Below are 18165 nucleotides of genomic sequence, written 5' to 3'. Positions count from 1 at the left end.
CTTTGTGTTGTGTTCTTGTGTCTGGTTTTTGGTTTCTTGTATGTGATTTGTGTCTTTGTATCATCTCTGGTTGTGTCTTTGATTTGAGGTTCCATGACCCTCTTTAAGTTCCTCCCATGTTCTCCCCTCTGGCTCCCTCTGTCTGTTGTATTGTTCCCCTCATGTGTTCTCATGTGCTCCTCCCCCTCGTCACCACACCTGTTCCATGTCTGCTCATTAGTGTTTGTGTTTTGAGTCTCTGCTTTCCCTCTTGTCTTTGTCCGGTCATTGTCTGAATCTGTCTGCCTCATGTCCCTGTTCATGTTCCTGTTCATGTTCCTGTTCCTGCTCCTGTCTGTTTCCAGTCCCCTCGTGGTATGTTTTGGTTTTAAGTTTTCCATGTTTGAGCCAAACTTTGATTTTTTGATTTGCACTTTGCTACTTTGTTTCGCTCTTGTGTTGCTACTTTGGTTTTGTTTTTGTATTTCAGCTTTGTTAAAATAAAACTCGCCCTGCGTTTTCCCCATTTCTCTGTTTTATAAATATTCCCTTTTAAACTAATGAACTTTATTTATTTTACTTTGTATCTTATATATGAAATAAAATGTAAAAATCATACTTTTTAAAACTCATCCACAGAAACAAAAAATGTGATAGAGTCCAAATATGATATTTAAAACTAATATTTATGAGATATAAATGATATTGAGATTTAAACTGTATATTATAAGATAGAAAATAGATATGGGATTAAAGAGGGATATTATGAGTGATAACAGAAACTGCAATAAACTGTATTCAGTGTGAATATAAATTATATTGATAAGACAACATGTCTGGGAGGTGACAGGAAGTCTGTGGAGGAGTCAGCGTGCTTCCTTGTTTTCCAAAATAAAAGCCCCTGACTGCCAGCGAGCACAGACGGAGCTTCTTGTAATAAGATCAGTTTCTTCAAAGGGTCGAAGCCAAAATCCTGCAGAGATCCTGCACACATGTTGTTTCCATCACGACCACTAGAGAGCCACGTCACTCCACAGTCACTGGATCTGACTCACAGATACTTTCATGATCTCAGAGGGGAACTGGGTGACGTCACAGTTACTCCCTCTGCAGAACTGTCACAGAACAGTGAAATGATATGAAGTAGAGAAGAAATAAGTATGTTAAAACGAAATTATGAGATATAAAGTCTACATTATCAGTTAAAAAGTCAAAGTTATGAGATAAAAAGTCATTTATCAGATAAAGTCATAGTTAAAGGGTCAAACTCACAATTATTAAAGAATTATAGAGTTAAAAAGATTTTATTATTATTGTCATAATGAGATTCAGTCATATTATGAGTTTAAAAAACTCACAATTGTGAGATTATAGATGGATGTAATGAGAAAAATTTCATAATTATTAGAGAACAAGCCAAAATTACGAAATAAACAGTCTAATCTATGAGATAGAAACTCTAAAACGTCAAAATTATGAGTTAAAAGCTATAATTATGAGGCAAAAAGTCAACATTTTAAAATAAAAAGTCAATTTATGACATAAAAAACGTCATATTATGACATAAAAGTGAATTAATGTCACCATTTTAATTTTTCAACTCTATGACCAATACGATGGATGAATGGCAGGAATTAATACAGAATATGTTCTATAAGATTCTTCAAGTTTTCAGCATTTTTATTCTGTAAGTGTAGATGATGCTGAGAAACATTTAAATATTTAAATAGTCAGGCCTGATAACTGACAATAAGTTCCAGTGTCTAACTGCTACAGTGTAGTTGTAAAGGCTCTGGTGATGTATTATGATATAATATTATTTATATGTCTGGTTTTATCAATTAAACATAAATCCGGATTACACATTAGTTTATTTCAGCAGCTCCACCTTGATCTGAGGGGTCTTTTAATTAAGGAGGGGACGACTGAACATTTCTCAATCTGATTGGCTCATATTCTTGTCAATCAAATCTATCTCGTCTGTGATTGGCTGTTACGCCCAAAGCTTCGGAAGTGTCATTTTTGGACTTGAGCAAAACTTGGACAGATTCTAGCGGCGGCGGCTGCGAGCTGATTCTCAACTTTCAGGACGTAATGGCCACCAGAAAGCACTAAAACAGGTACGTTTGGAAACTTACTCTTCGCATACAGAAGGGGAACCTGTCAATGAAACCGATTCGCTGTTGTTTTCAGCCGTAGTTAAAAGGGAGTGTTGTGTTGACTCACTCAAGCATGAGCCGAGTTTCATTGTCTTTGGCCACAAGCTAGCCTCAACTTTCCTCCTGTCTTGTAACGTTGCTGAGAGAAAGTAACGCCGAAACTCCACCAAAGTGCGGTCATGTCGTCTCGTTACCTGCCTTTCATAACTCGTAGCTTTTCTGAATCTCTCATACCAACTCCCCGCTACACCAGCAGCACCGCCTCAGCCTCCTTTACAGCTGATACTGACCATTTTTATGCTAGTTGTCTGTTATTGTCATCATCATCTTCAAACAAAATCCGCCGTGACGAGCAGCGCCGACCATCTTTCTGAGTTGACATTTCATAGGTAAATATGTTGCTTATTGGATTATTTTGACGCCGAATTCACGTAAAGACATTAGATATTTAGGAAAACTCTTGTTCATATTATTGCGATGTGTTTTAATTTGCCTGACTGTTCCGTAAAGTTAAAAACACGAGATTTCTTAACGGAGTTCGGGAGCACTTCCCCTGCACACATCAGATGCATTATGATTACCAGGACAATGTGCCTCCTCGTGACATACCAGCAGGAAAATATGCCAAATATGCATATTAAATTATGCAATTATGCATTTCACATGCGTTGTCTTCAAAAATGAGAATATATGGCAGCTCCAGTGATGGTGGGCGGAGGTTTAACTTGATGAAAATAACTTTAAAAAATACGGAAGTTGCTATGAGCCAGTTGAGACATGTCTGATGTCTCCTGTTGTCTCGTCTTGTCACTGGTCTGCTCTAATAATAATAACGTGGTTTGCACTTGAGTGCCTTTCATAACTCTCCTGTTAGTCAGAGCATGTGCAGCATGCTTGGAGGAATGTCATGCAGCCCCTTTAAACTCCATTCTGGTGACATTTATTGAAATATGACGCCTGTAAATGTGGGTTATGTCACTGTGAGGCGTTCAGGTGCCTCACAACATCAAAAACAAAGTGTAATTTGTGCTATTATTAGCTTTTCTTGTGTAGGTTTTGTCAGGACGGAAGCATGACAGTTAGCGGTTTGTGTTGAATGCTTCCAAAACAGCATCTCATAAACTTTGTAGTCACAGCCGTCATATTTATGGGTTTTAAAGGAATAGTTCACAAAAAAATGATGATGCAGTCATCATGTACTCTTTCAAGAAAGCCAGAAGATCTTCCTCTGTATGGAGACATTTTATTTTTTGTCTGCTGTGTTAAAACCAGAAATCTTTGACGACACTCCAGGACATTTTCAGGCTGATTTGTGGCGACAGAAGTGAATATTTTTGCTGAGATGTCGGGACTTTTCCAGCCGTGTTTTCGCAGACAAAACCACATTTTACTGATAAGATGTCAGGGACATTTCCAGCTACGTTCATGGCGACTAAACTGTTTGTCAGTCTTTTTCTGGAGCTTCGCAGCAAAGTAGATTTGCTCTCTTTAAACAGGTGAAGTAGCTGTGGACTAGTTTTAAAACAGGAAAAAAAAAACAAAACCAGAATTATTTTCAGGACATTTTCAGGCCTGTGAGGTGAATATTTTTGCTGCGATGTCTGGACACTTTCCAGCCGTGTTTTTGGTCTGATAAAACATGTTATTGATGAGATATCAGGACAGATTGTGCGTCTTTGAAAAGATGTTAATTACGCTGCCTTCGTGTGATTGAGCTGGTGCGCCTGCTTCAGACGGGGTGACGGTGATTTGAATGTGGTGTGATGTCAGATTCTTGGCTTTTCTCACCTGTTCTGAAGTTTCTTTTAGATATGTGAGACTTGTCACATCATATACTTCTCACAGAGTAAACAGAGTGACAGACCTGTGGAAGCAGGACAGGAGGACATCAGTCCACACAGTTTGACCTAAATACTCTGTAAACCACACTGTTGACAACTCCCTGACTCTGGATTTACCTCGTGCGAGAATTGTAGAATAATAATAAAGACAGAGTAGATTTTTATTTCCAGCCACACCCGTTTCATATAGACAAGATTTATTCTGTGTTTAAGTAAACCAGCTTAATGTTTGCTTGGCTAAGTGCCTGCTTCTACTGGAGTCTTTAGTTGGTTTTGGAGAGAGACGGAGGGATTATAAACCGCAGGATTAAAGGGAGAGAGTGCCAGCGCCCCTTTTTTTTTTTTTTTTAGAGGACAAAAAAGAAAATCTGTGTCGGCTGGTGGCTGGTGATAGCTCGACTGAAAGCTGCCCGTGTGGGAAGTTTGTTAACAAAAAGAAAAAGAGCCGGAGAGAGGGAGGGGTCTGAGTGTGTGTTGTTTATGTCAAAGCGAGTGCATGCCTGCATAATTCTGCTCTGCATTCATGTGTGTGTTAATGCACACTGGAGCTTTGTTTGGTGTCACCAGTTTATTAGCTTTGTGTTTTGTGTGGGATCGCAGCAGTCGCCAGAATGAAATGTTGGCATTTTTAAATTTCTGCAAACCACGAGATGTACGCAGATTTGTACATGTCATACATATTATATTAACATTCCTGCGATATGTGTCATTTCATATGAATATTGCATCTTTATGAGCCGCCCCGCTTGTCGAGAAGTTGAGGCGGTGGTCGCGTGTAAGCGTGAAACTACTGGATGTTTTTAACAAGACATCAGCCGGGTCGTAGCAACAGAACCGGGTGTGTAAACACCAAAACGTGATCTTTTATCTAAACATAACAAACTGGGTTTTATGCCTTAACCTAACCAGTCCATAATCAGAGTAGTAACGACATAAAAATGAAAATTGAATGTCAAGAAGTGTATGGTTGCAACATATATGCGTTTTTTTTCGTAACAATTACAAGTATTTTTACTTAAGTATTATTCAAATGGATGACTTTCGCTTTTTACCAAAAGAAGGTTTTAACATGATACTTTTACCCAAGTACGACTTTTTGGTTCTGGTCGGGGATCTAATAAGAAATATTCTGCTGCAATCAGTTCTGATCCATTCACAGACTTTCCTTTAACAGGAAATTGTGATTTTCTTTTTCAAAATATAATGAATCTACCAATATTTTTAAACAGCCACTTGTTTCAGTCACTCATTGTTGATTCCAGATCCTCAAACGTGACGATTTGTTTCTTTTCTGTCATTTCTGATAGTAAATTAAATATCTTTGGACTGTTTGACACAGGAAGACGTTTGTTGATGTCACCTCGGGGCTCTGGGGAATTTTGAAGAGCATTTCTACCGTTATTTTCTAGTTTTGAGGTGTTGCAGTCTTACAGTTGACTCTTCCCACAAAGATCATTTTTACTGTGTGGTCCTTGTTTCAATGGAGAGGAGAAACTGCAACTGAATATTTAGCCTGTAAAATGTCTGAAAACAGTAGAAAAGGCTCACAAATGTTCAGAACTCAAGGTGACTTCTTCCTGCTGTCCGTATTCCATGAACAATCTAATAAAACAGAAAAGTCTTGCTTGATAAATGACTTAAATTATTGATTTATTACCAACATTTGATTTTTTTCAGAGCAGTTAAGTTAGAACTGGAGAATAAAAGTAAATAATTCTTGATGAAGAAGATGTTCCACTCTTCTCTCGACTGGCTTCGATAAGAGTTTGATTTAGCGCTCTCCTACAGGTGATCTGATTGGATAAAGTTAAAGCCCGCCATAACCGGTGATGGACAGATGGCTCATCCAATCACTTGCCGAGGTTTCGTTTTGAAAGCGTGAGTCCGTCTCCAAACGGTTTCTGGTGGCGCCTTTCCAGATGCTTCTTTATAACAAACCATCTGGTGCGTCGGGTTTGTTGATCTGCAGCCTGACGTCAGATTCTGGATAAGAAACGAGCAAAGACACTGACTGATTATGGATTTGATCGCAGGAGATGCACGATGACGACGATGATGATACTGTATGTGGCAGAAGCATGAGTCCTGTGAGCGACTTCCTCTTTACACGCTGTAAAGGAAGCGCTGCCGACCACAGAGAGGAGACAGGTTGTGTCACCGCTCTCAGCTCTGAGGACGACGTTAATTCTATGAGAGAATTCGATACTCGTGCAGCAGCATGGAGTTTTTATTTTACAATGCTTCTGTGTGTGAGGCTGTCTATAAATCCGTTGGACTCAAACGAGAAATCGTGAGACATCGAAGAGCCTAGATGTCTTTAAATAGACCGATGTCCTTAAACACAGCGATGAGCAGCGAGACGAAGGATCAACGTCTGATGTGTTAAAGAGAGATGGGAATAAATGTAGGCCCAGTAATATCAAACACAGTAGACTTATAGCTTCTTTAATGACATGACAATTATCTGATAGGCTCGGCTGTATTAAACACACAGAGGCTTTATTAACATGTTCATGCCATGAGAAATGATAATAAACGCTTCTCTTCGGTCGGTAACGCAGATTGTTAAGTGTTACATGACACAAGTGTAGTAATATATCACTGAAATACTATTAGTGACATGTTATATTACTCTGTTACCTCTAATAATAATATATTACTGTAACTCGTTACCCCGACACTGATCACATCTCTCAGTCTTTAACTTCTGTGAACACTGTTGGAAACCGTCTCAAGTGTTGGTGACTTTAACGCCGACAGAGCTGCTGGTTTAAAACTCTACGTGTTGATGTCCGTCGCACACTGAATGACTTCATCATTAACACGCAGCCAAAATAACCAGAAGAGCAGCGTTATTTTAATGATCTCTGATAACAGATTTAAGGTCACAGGAAGTGACCCGGCCACAAACAGCCGGGTCTCACCGGGTGTGTTCAGTATCGTATCATGAGTTTTCACCTGTTCTGAGTTTTATTTGTATCGCAGGTTCTTATCCAAACTGAATGTAAATGTCAGTCTTATCTCACGCTGCTGCTGCTGCTGAACGCTGAAGTCAGTCATGAAGTCGTGCTGTTAACGGACTGGTGCGTTGGTTTCTACTCTGGGAGGAAGTGGTTTTTCTTGTTGTTGCACATCCTCTACCTGTCAGAAACTCTTTGTGTGCCGTGTTGTACGTACGTCTTGATCGTCCTCTTGGTGCATTATCTCCACTGAGCCGCATCACACAGTTTAATTAAAATTCATTTAAATTGCAGCCCCGTCTTGAGGACTTTATTTTGAGGATGATCAGTCGCTGCCTGGATCATGTTCAATGGCAAAATGATCTAAATTTACATTTCTGTTGGTAGGTAGGATGCTGCATGCAACACTGGAGTATGATAATTATAAGAAATGTGTAATAGGTAAAATTTAATATCCACAATATCATAATATCCTGCAAACAGACCTTCAACAGGACCGGCTGCAGTCCGTTTACACTCTGATGTCTCCAGATAAACTCGGCACGGGAGCTTGTTTGTGTCTGGTTTCAGGTTAAACTGCATCATGGTTGTGTTTTGTAAATACTGGTGTCTCGTGTGTGTGTGTGTGTGTGTGTGTGTGTGTGTGTGTGTGTGTGTGTCAGGAGGCGGGAGGATGTCTGTGGAGGTGGACGCGTTGCTGCAGGAGGCGAAGGAAAGCATCGAGGCGGCCCAGAACTACCGCAGTGAGCTGCAGCAGCGCCTGCATGGCCTCAACCAGGCACGCAAACAGGTACCACCATCTGTTCACACCTCATATACACATTTCACACAGTTTTTCTTGCTTGGTCGCCATCTTTGTCCATTTGACACCCTCACACATTCTCTCTGTTTCGAACACACTCGGCCGGGCCGGGCCTGACCCAGCTGAGTCCCAGGAGAGTTTATATATTCCCTCCGTCTCTCTCTGCTATCTCTTCCTTCCTCCTGCTGTCTAGATTTACCCTTCCAGCCGCTCACAGTAAACAATGCTGCTATTTCCTGTTGCGCTGGACGGACAGAAAGCCTCAGAGGGGAGAAATTCAGACTTCCAGTTCAGATGTTTAACCTCTTCCTCTTCACCAAAACAAGATGCTGTCTGACTTTAACTTTGACACATTTTGGTCAGAGACAGGAAGTTTCGAGGTTTGATTCTCTAAGTTATTATTATTATTCACTTGTTCCAACATGCGAGCTGATTAAGCGGTACAGTTGTGGCGATGTCGGTCGGTCTGTTGGTTTATTAGCACAACACACAGTGGATGATGTTGATAGACGTGATGCTCGATGATACGCTAACTGTAGGATGTTTTGAACGTGTGTGTCTGGCAGCCTGTGGGCCACATGAAACCCTTGAATTACCTCATTCCGGCCATTTAGTCATTTGGTTAGCAGACTAATTGGCCGAGAGAATTAAGAGAAACTTGCAGTATGTGTTCCTCAGGTTTTCAGAGAGGAGGGAGAAAGTCTGACTTAACACGATAAATCTTATTACAGCATGAAAAATAAACCATTCAGTTATATCTGAGCCTTTTTTTTACCCTCAGTGCTGCATAAACTACAGGTTATTAACTTATTTTTATTATTATTGGAACAGGTATCAACTGAAAAAAGTCCATATTGTGAATCCCTACTGGTTTTGGAAGCAGAGGTGATTCAGCTTGCCTCTAAGATAAAGTAAGAGACACTTCAAAAAGAAGTTGAACAGGCTGCGCTTCAGTTTGCTGACTCAACTCAACGTAAAGCTGAGCAAAGTCTGAGAGGGCAGAGTTCAGCCTGATGAGTCATGTTGAGTCTTGACTCTGCATTTCTCACATCCAGATGTTTATATATTTGTATGCAGGCATTTCATGTTCGATGTGTTTTCACCTGGAGGCAGTGAGCTTCATTTTTATGGAGAGGTGTTGCATCTTTAGTTGAGATCTCGTTTCAAGTGACTAATAATTAAAGAAAAGCTTCATCACATCGCTGCAGCTCAGCCAGAGCTTGAATCCAGATTTCCGCCCTCTGGACTTGTGGACTGAGCTCCTCCTGGGCTTCTGTTGTACGAACCACAATTCGTGAAGTCCAGACATTTGGATGCAGCAAAAAATATTAGTATCGTCTTTAAAATGATAAAGATTTAAACTAAACTAAAGATTCAACAGAGCTCGGCCACGTCATCAGCTACACTTACAACTCATCCTTCTATCTCAGCTTATTGAAAATGCATTAATATTCAGTTTTTCCAGGAACATTTCTGTTGCTACGTCACTGACGGAAGACTTTTGAACCTCAGTGCTTCAGACTTTTCATCCTCACTGTTCCACAACTTAAAAAAACATTCCGCTGTGGCCTGAATGTCAGATTCTTCTCATGTAACTCCATCTGAAATTAATTTATAACTTAATTGTCTGGGGACCCCTCGACCACATTTTTGGATCCACTCCGCTTAAACCACTGAACTGGTCCCAGACCAGTTTCCACAGTGGTGGTAAAGTCTTGGTTGTTGCAAGAAGATCCAGAAAGAGAGAGAGAGTAAATATCAAAAGGGAAAAGATGAATTAGTCATAAATTGCTCATCCTGTCTTCCTCTCAGTCGTCTTCACTGCTGAGTCACGACCAGAAGACTCCGCTGTCAAACAAATACTGTACAAATCATCTTCAACATTTAAATTGATGTAAAACCAAATTTGAATATTGGTTTTATTCTCTGGTTTCTGTTAGTCAGATCGGTCTTTTAGCTTTCTCTGCTACTTGTTGGTTTTGTCAGCGGTTGATTTTTTGGATTTATTTCGAGAGTTGCATCAGAATATATAGTGAAACTTTACCCAGCAGCTGATCTGAAGGTGATAAAATCCTCCAGTCGGCCCCTCTGAAGCTCACACGTTAACACACTATCTCGTTTTGTTTAATTTGTGTAAAACTGAAGCGTATACGTGAAAAGTGTAATTTCATCACAGGGTGTTGTGACCTCTACACGTACGTCATGATGCTGTCCTACTTCAATCTGCAGCCTCTAAAATCAGCTGTTTGTTGATATTGTAAAGAGAAATCTCTCTCACACACGATGTTTTGTGTTTGTGTGTCTGACTCTGCCTCCACCCAATCCCAGCTGCTCCATCGCACATTATCTTGGATCTAGTGTGTGATGGTGCTTCTTTCCCACAGTGAGGATGACTCGCCAGCAGATTAAAGGAATCCAGGAAGCATTACGCGCACACACACGCACACACACACACACACACACACACACACACGAGGAGGAGATACTAAATGTGTGTTTTTGGAAACTCAGACAATGCTATCACCGCAGCATCTCGTCCCTGTAAGAGGAGTCGTCCAAACATTTATGAAACCTCTTTGTCTGCGTGTGTTTGGCCTGATCTCAGATCAGCTCCTCCCTGTTCGCTCATATTTTTAGTCTGACTTGGGATTTTTTTTTACCCCCCGACGCCCAAAATATTGATCATCATCGGCCGTCTGTGTCGCGCTGATAGTCGCCAGGAAGTGATGTGTCGCCTCCAGAGGAAAATGTCCAGTGTGTATCCTGGCAAATGGTGTGTGCACGTGTGTGTGTACGTGTGTGTGTGTTTCCATTCTCATCGTCATACTGTCCATGTTTTATCAGTGCAGCAGCCGTCAATCAGCTTCCGTTTCCTGCTATCTCTCCATCACTCTCTTTGTGTACTCATTGTGAAATGCTGGGACGTGTGTGTGTGTGTGTGTGTGTGTGTGTGTGTGTGTGTGTGTGTGTGTGTGTGTGTGTGTGTGCGCGCGTGTGTGCATATAAAAGTGTGTTCTGTAAAGAGGAACTGAAACAAGAGCCCGACCGCTGATGACAAACCAGCAAGCTTCCTGACGAGCTACTCTGAGGGCAGTTTGTGCTCGTACTCAGTAGTAGTAACAGTAGAAGTATTACAGTACTTGTGTATCACAGCCTGATACATGTTCTTCCTCTGCATCAACCTTAAAATATATTTGTGAGTCATTTTTGAATATTAACGCCTTCAGAAGGAACCGAGCCACCGACAGGAACTGATCTAGTCATGAAGTTATTAATATCACCGGACTCCCTTAACAAATTGTGCAATTTTGAGAGTTTTTGCTTGAGGACAAACTTAAAAAAACATATTTTGAAACAGCTACAACAGTTTCCAAATCACTGGTTCCTTTTTGTAAATTCGGCAAAAGCAAAACATGAAGTTGTTTGTTTTTCCATGTAAAAAGTGCTAAAGTCTTAACTGGCAACAGCTGTTTGAACACACTGTTTTCACCATTTACACTCCATTTAGAAGGAAGACAACATTTAATTTGTGCTAAACATGTCACATTTTACAAATATACTAAACAGTAACCAATATAGGCTACGTCTTGGAGAAAATTAACCAGTCTCCCTTTAAAAAACTCTCAATTTAGTGAGTTGTTGAGTTAGGAGAAACTTTGTGAACATTGTGAAACGCTTTCTTTGACAAATTCTTAACGACTTGAGTCTTCTTGTTAATTCGGCACCTGTTCTACATGAACCGTCTGAACTATAACCTGTCCAGTAGTTTAACCTCCTTCCCTTCTTTCTGTGCCCTTCAGGTGCGTGGCAGCTCGGGTCAGGCCCGCGAGGCTCTCCGGCGGCACTTTGCGGAGCTGCAGGCGGCAGCGAGCCGGTTGCTGACGGAGCGATTGGCCTCCCTGCTGGCCGAGGTCGACACCATCGAGGCGGACAGCGTCAAACCGCTCGATGACTGCCAGAGTCTCATCGAGCACGGGGTGGGCCAGGCCGACGAGCTGCTGAGAGAGGGTAGGTTTATACCTCCGTCTGTAATCTGACTAAACAATCGATTAATTAAGAAATGTCCTGCATGTATTAACTCTCAGATCCTCTGTCTCTGTGTGTCTCAGGGGAAGCAGCTCTGCGTTGTGGTCTCGGGGAGAAAGAGGACAAGCTGGGCAGTTTCACCAAGAAGGCCATGCACATCCAGCTGGACAGGTAGGACGAGACGCTCGGTGTGACTGCAGGTGTTTCCAAAAACACACATTATCTGATAGATGTCAAACATTTGTTGGTTCCAGCTTCTTAAATGTGAGGATTTCCTGCTTTTCATTGTGATTTCTGACTTCTTTATTGAACATTATTCCTAATTTTTGCCAATTTATAGACGTTTGGCTGCAGCTGAACGACATTGGCTCTGACTGTCCTGTGCAGTAATCCGGTACTTTGTGGTGTTTTGTATTGACCACCTGAAACGTTTTCTAACTGGTTCTGTGTGTTTTCCAGTCTTCCAGAGGTACCAGCGCTGGTGGACGTGCCGAGTGTTTCGGCCCAGCTGGACGACTCCCTGCTGGGTCTCCTGAGGGAGCGAGTGTCGCGTCACGGCTCCGTCTCCTCACACCCGCCCGTCCAGATCGAAGAGCTGCAGGAGAGACCGGGCGGCATCCTGGTCCGCTGGTGTAAGGTCAGAACAGGAGGGAGGAATAAAACAACTTACTCAGGTGTATTAAACATGTTCAGCACCTGTGTTGTTGTTGTGTGTGTGCGTCAGGTGGACGAGGACTACGCAGCGGCAGATTACCGGCTGCAGTTCCGGCGGTCTGGCAGCGGGGGGAGCCAGTACGAGGACGCCTACATCGGTCGGGACTGTGAGTTCCTGGTTCTCCACCTGGACCCTCACACTGATTATCTGTTCAGGGTCTGCGCCCGCGGGGAGGGTCGCACCGAGTGGAGCCCCTGGAGCGTCCCGCAGACAGGATACACCACCCTCGCACCGCACGGTGGGTGGAGCTGACGGCTGCAGTCAGTCACCAAGGATTTTGAAAACAGATTAATTGTTTCGCTTGATTCCAGCTTTTTAATGTGAATATTGTCTGGTTTCTTTCCTCCTCTGAGACAGAAAATATCTTTGGAATACAATGAAAATGTGTGAAAGCTTTGAATAATTCCACTGCAGCTTGAATTCATTTACGCACAAACACACAAATGTTTTAACACACGAGAATAATAAAAGTGACGGACGTAGAAGAATGTTTTCTGAACTTTAAACTGAAGGGAAACGCCCGTCTGAGGCTTATTTGCACGTCAGGTCCTCACTGCCGAAAACACTTTTATCCCTTTATCCCCTGGATTGACCCGTCAGCCACGGTACCTGAATTATCACAGGGAGTTCCCAACTATTATATAAAGAAGGTGCGGCAGCTGAGCCACTTTGGGCACCAACTAAAACTAAATGACTTTAGTCAGGTCCAGTGATCCTCAGTGGACGAGCAAGATGTATTATTAATTATAATCATGTTTATTTACTGTCTGCTTTAGTTTTCCCAACTTTTGTCGACAGTTCAGGTCATTAAAATGTTATAAAATGATGTGAAGTTACATATTTTTCATTGAAATTTGACCAGGACTCAAGCACACACACAGTTTTATTTCCCTTCTCCCACTCATCCATTCCCAGAGCCTTTTAAAAAAATTCAAACAATAGTCCCTGACTCGACGTTTGTTAAGGTGTGTGTGTGTGTGTGTGTGTGTGTGTGTGTGTGTGTGTGTGTGTGTGTGTGTGTGTGTGTGTGTGTGTGTGTGTGTGTCTGTGTGTGTGTGTGTGTGTCTGTGTGTGTGTGTGTGTGTGTGTGTGTGTGTGTGTGTGTGTGGTCTCATCATGCAGAGTGGTGTCCGGGCACTGAGGGCTACATCCTGAGCAGCAGGAGGAACATCGCTCTGCGTAACGACTCCTCCCAGTCGCGCTGCCCCGTCCTTTATTCCAACGCACCCACGTACTTCTGTGGCCAGACGCTGACCTTCAAGTACGAACACACACCAACAAACTGTGACGCTCACAGACGGATTCATCCCTGCAGACTCATTTAATGAGTGTTAACTTGATAATGTCGACACATTTCTGTCCTGGTAGTTTTAGCGACACCTGATAGTAATCTACTATAAATGAACATTTATCCATCGTTATGTGAACAACTGTGATCTGATTTTATGAGTCTGGGATCAGAAGGACACTTTAATCTGAGTTTGTTACCTGGCTGAGACGTTGGAGGTGTTCAGCCTCAGCATCTCCTACTTGTTCCATCACTTCCAGAAACTGTTTAAAACTGTTTCGAGCTGTTTAAAACTGTATTTATAATGTTTAAATACTGTTAAAAAATGTTTAAACTTCTCTGACATATTGTCATACTGATCAGCTGTCAACAGAAACTGAAAATAACGTCATTATTTTCTCTGTAAACACATTTACAAACTAAATATAGCAGATAAATATTGTAAAACTTTACCATATTCAGCCACAGACATTTATGTCTGTCTGTTACTTTGGAATATTAGATTTGTTATTGGCCTGATTCCTGATGTAAATTATTTGTGAATCTATCTAACTTGTGTTTTCGTCTCATATTTCGTGTTTAGGATTTCTGCAACGAGTCAGATGGATCGCAGAGACAGTCTGGGTGTGTGTGTCGACAGCCAGAGGGGGGCGGAGTCACTTCAGAGAGACCAGGCCGTCTGTATTTCCACCAACGGTACGCCGACGCAAACAGCTTCATTTTTTTTGTCTCTATTGTCGTGACTGCAGCCGACCTGTAACAGGCGCCGTCTCACCCTAAAATCGATACTGAACAACAACTTCAACCGTCTCGTCATCTTTCTTCTTTCAAACATCCGCTGTGTTTTACTGTTCCATTGTGTTCAGTTTCAGCTGGTTCAGCTGTCGTGTTTAGTTTCCAACGTTTCCTGAATGGTCTTTGTTTGCTGTGATTCTTCGATAGTCCTGCAGGGGATCGAGACGAGCGTGTCACCTTCCAGCAGGTAGTCCAGCTGTGGAGGAAATGCAAATCCCTGCAACACCAATCAAACTGAGTAGAGTCCGGCAGTAGAGCCCCGACACATCGAACTAAAAAGTCGGCCGCGTCTCGGCCTAAAAGCTGCACTTGAACGCACCGCAAGGACGCCAGCTGTACGTTCTGCGCCTGTGTGAGAGGAAATAACTCTGTCAGTGTTCATCATCCAAGAAAGGAGAATTTACAAACCGTTGTTATGACAGATTGAGGGAATTTAAGAAGGAAATATTTGAAATGATGAAAGTGATTTTAATGAATTGATCCGAGGAGTTTTCACCCTAAACGGATGTTGTGGTTGTGTTTGGATGTTCAGGTGCCGTGTTCGTCAACGGCAAAGAGATGACCAACCAGCTTCCCGCCATCATGCTGGGCTCCGCCATCACCTTTGACATGGAGGTGGTGAACCTGTTCCCCATCAGCAACAACAACCTGAGCGAGGGCGGCAACTTCAAGCTGCGGGTGACCATCGGCTCGGGGAACCGGGAGGTGGTGTTCGACTGGCTGGTGGACCAGGCGGTGGACTGCCTCTTCTTCGGCTGCTCGTTCGTCCACTCCGGCTGGAAGGTGCTCGTGTATTAAAAGCTCGATCGTGAAGACGGATCATTGAGAGCTCGTCACACCAGCTCCGCTTTCTCCACCTCCGTTTCTGGTATCTTCCTGTCACAGCTGAGCGACTGACAGGACGACACGTCTGGACAAAAAAAAAGGAAAAATCTGTCATTTCTCCTCAGAATTTCTTCGGCAATCGTCAACTTCCAGATAATGTTTTGTTTTCTCTGCATCAGCAGCTGCACAGTATTTGTCTGTAACTCTTCAAAGACGAAATTGGCCGACATTAGAACTAAAGTTTAGTTAAACGCAGCAGACGTCCTTCTCATTTGGAAAACAGATATTTCTGTAGCAGGAAACTTTCTTTGAGGATTGCAGACAAATCTTAATATCAGTTGAAATTCTGCTGCTTTGGCTCGAGCGTTGCAGATTCAGTGTGTTTACGTACATTTAAAATACGCGGAGCATCATTGTCGCGTCTTTCTTCTGTTAAAATGTTATTAAATTATCTCACCGACACAAACGCAAGAAGAAAACCTCCTCAACCATTTTTCTCTGAGCTAATTATTATTTTCTGGGTGCTTGTGAACGTGCTGGATGTTTGGGAGGAAATGTGATCGCTCCAGATTTTATTCCAGATGTTAAATAAAGTCCTGTCAGTCTGGACCAACAGTCTCAGTCAGAAACTGGATCCTCCAACAATGATCCGGCTCTTCTTCAGCCACGCTGGAGCTTCTGGGCTTTTTAGTTTGATTCTCAGGCCGTCTGACGAGGTCGGCCGGTTGTTTACAGCTTTTTTTAATTATTTTTTTTTTAAACTTGGCTGTTTTATCTATGCATCGTCTTAATTTAGCCGTAGCGACGAGCCTCTCGGGACACTCGCTGTTTCCTCGGAGGCCACAAAATAATAGATGGGTTACGTTTTTTATTGGCAGCGGCAGGAGAGCGAAGATGTTACAATCTGCTGCTGCTAAACTTTAGTACTTTTTTTTAATTATCTAAATGAAAACGTCACTGTGAAAGTCGCACGTCCTCGTGTATTCTTCTATGCCTCCTAGACTTGTTCATTTAAAGGGTCAGTTCACCAAAAATACAAACCAGTCTGAGCGTGTTCGTCTGTCTGTCTGAGTTTTGGGGAGAATTCAGAGGATTTGGAGCTCAGTTGATAATCAGAGGCAACAACAGAAATGCAAAAAAAAAAAAAAATGGCACAAAGATCGAGTTGTGTCTCATTACGGTGTCTGCGTTGAGGGGGAGCGTTTGTGTTTTGGTTCCTCTTATTTTTCCGGATAGTGTTTTGTTTTTACGGTTTCGTACTGTTGGAAATGCTCGGAGCCTCGGCTGCAGCTCAGCCTTTTCTGATTTAGACTGAACTAAAGTGACTTCAGTTTGTCATTCGTCATCCTCATCTCAGCATAAAGAGTTTTATTGCAACATTTTTAAATACTGTAACCCAGATCTGGTGTTTCAGTCACATCCCGCTCTCGTCTGAGCTGCAGAGACGAGCGACTTCTTGATTAGATTAAATCTGAGCGTTTATTGTGAGTTTGAGGATTCAGATGAAAGATATTTTCTCTTAATGTCAACTAAACTTTTAAGAGAACTGAAGCTGTTTTTTGTCTCTGTGAAGAACCGTTCAGTCATTTTAAAATATCTTATAGTTGTTGGTGTCGGTGTAAAGAGGTTCTGATCTGATCCGGTGACTCAGGCTGAAGATCATCTTCGTTTCGTCGCCTCTAAACTAATCAAACTGTTACTTTGAATTATTTTGCTTTTTGCCTCGACAATCCTAACAGTATTTACAGGCCCTGATGTTGTTTTAGTGGGAGGGTGCTGGTTATTGATAAATCTGTTTACAGTCTGACTCAGTTCTGCTGTTCACGCTGTTAATTAGAGTGAGCTGACTTCTTCTTCTGTGGTGGTGTAGATACAAAGATATATATACAGTTTGAAAAACAAGGAATCTTTGGTGTTAAAGTGATACTGAGGACTCAGGCTCAGTTATGGTGTCAACTAACGATTATTGATTAGTTCCGATAATAAAACGTCGAGATTGTGACGAATGCTCGGTTTTCACCTGAATGTTGACTTTAAACATTTCGTCAATTATCGGCTACAACTAATCACTATTAATTATCTTTTAAATCGACTTATCACACCTATAAACTCATCCTCAGCTGACTCTTCGTTTCAGCTCTGTTGAGGATTTCCACCATATTTATGTAATTCTCACGGATGTATTTGTCTGCCGTCTGTTCTGTCCTTTATTGTTTTGACCCGTCTGTCGGAGTGAAGCCTTTAACAGCGATGACGTCTCAGCGTTTCTTCTGATTCACTCACGGTGGAGTGATGTGACACATTCACTAACCCCGACTTATCACATTTCAATGAAACGGGAGAAACTTTTCTTTTTGGGCGCAGCTCAAGTTCAGCCTCTTCTAACCCACGTTCTTCAGAGATGTTTACTTGTTTTTCGGCTGATCTGACGCCAGTGTTATGTCTTTGTGGAGGACGGTGGGTGCGTCCAGATGATGGTACAGATTTCCTGAAACCAGTGAACACAACCTCAGTTTATCTTCTTCCTGCCTGAAGGAGAGAAACCTGCAGCTGAGACACACCGAGGTGTGTTTTTTAAAAGTGTTGGACCGTCAACACAGTGACACCTGCTGGTCAAACATTTGCATTGAATTGTTCTCACTGCTGTCATCCTTCATGTTTTGTTCAATAAAGGTCATATCATGTAAACTGAACACTTCTCTATGGAGTTATTGACTAAACGAGGCTCAGTTAAACTGCAGGCTGACGAGACGGGAGGATTTCTTTTTCTATCCC

At 42.1% G+C, this 18165-nt stretch overlaps 1 protein-coding gene across 4 annotated transcripts; it reads left to right on the top strand.

Moving 5' to 3' along the window:
* The first annotated feature begins 292 nt into the window (after window positions 1–292).
* crlf3 (cytokine receptor-like factor 3) lies at window positions 293–18083 on the top strand. Of its 4 annotated transcripts, XR_005072884.1 has the most exons (10): window positions 1985–2099; window positions 7602–7729; window positions 11542–11749; window positions 11851–11938; window positions 12227–12404; window positions 12492–12720; window positions 13605–13743; window positions 14354–14466; window positions 14713–14900; window positions 15098–15237. XR_005072884.1 is itself a non-coding variant. In XM_037089024.1 (9 exons), exons 2-9 carry the CDS (start codon window positions 7613–7615, stop codon window positions 15361–15363), a joined length of 1338 nt encoding a protein of 445 aa, XP_036944919.1. In that variant the 5' UTR covers window positions 293–354; window positions 7602–7612; the 3' UTR covers window positions 15364–18083. The 4 variants fall into 4 exon arrangements, 3 of the variants coding, with proteins under 3 accessions (XP_036944919.1, XP_036944918.1, XP_036944920.1); XM_037089024.1 differs by lacking the exons at window positions 1985–2099; window positions 14713–14900 and adding an exon at window positions 293–354 and having other exon boundaries at window positions 15098–18083; XM_037089023.1 differs by lacking the exon at window positions 14713–14900 and having other exon boundaries at window positions 15098–18083.
* Window positions 18084–18165: the final 82 nt, after the last annotated feature.

This window comes from Acanthopagrus latus, chromosome 23, assembly GCF_904848185.1.
Source record: "Acanthopagrus latus isolate v.2019 chromosome 23, fAcaLat1.1, whole genome shotgun sequence".
In the NCBI taxonomy this organism is placed as follows: Eukaryota; Metazoa; Chordata; class Actinopteri; order Spariformes; family Sparidae; genus Acanthopagrus; species Acanthopagrus latus.
The sequence above is the reverse complement of the archived record's forward strand: the minus strand, read 5'-3'. Positions and strand labels throughout refer to the sequence as shown.

What these genes read in the sequence shown, in the direction of transcription:
- crlf3 (XM_037089024.1), top strand. Translation starts at nt 7,613, where the DNA reads ATGTCTGTGGAGGTGGACGCGTTGCTGCAGGAGGCGAAGGAAAGCATC. An exon ending in TCAACCAGGCACGCAAACAG is followed by an intron (nt 7,730 to 11,541) that starts GTACCACCATCT and finishes TGTGCCCTTCAG; the next exon opens with GTGCGTGGCAGCTCGGGTCA. An exon ending in CGTCTGTATTTCCACCAACG is followed by an intron (nt 14,467 to 15,097) that starts GTACGCCGACGC and finishes TTGGATGTTCAG; the next exon opens with GTGCCGTGTTCGTCAACGGC.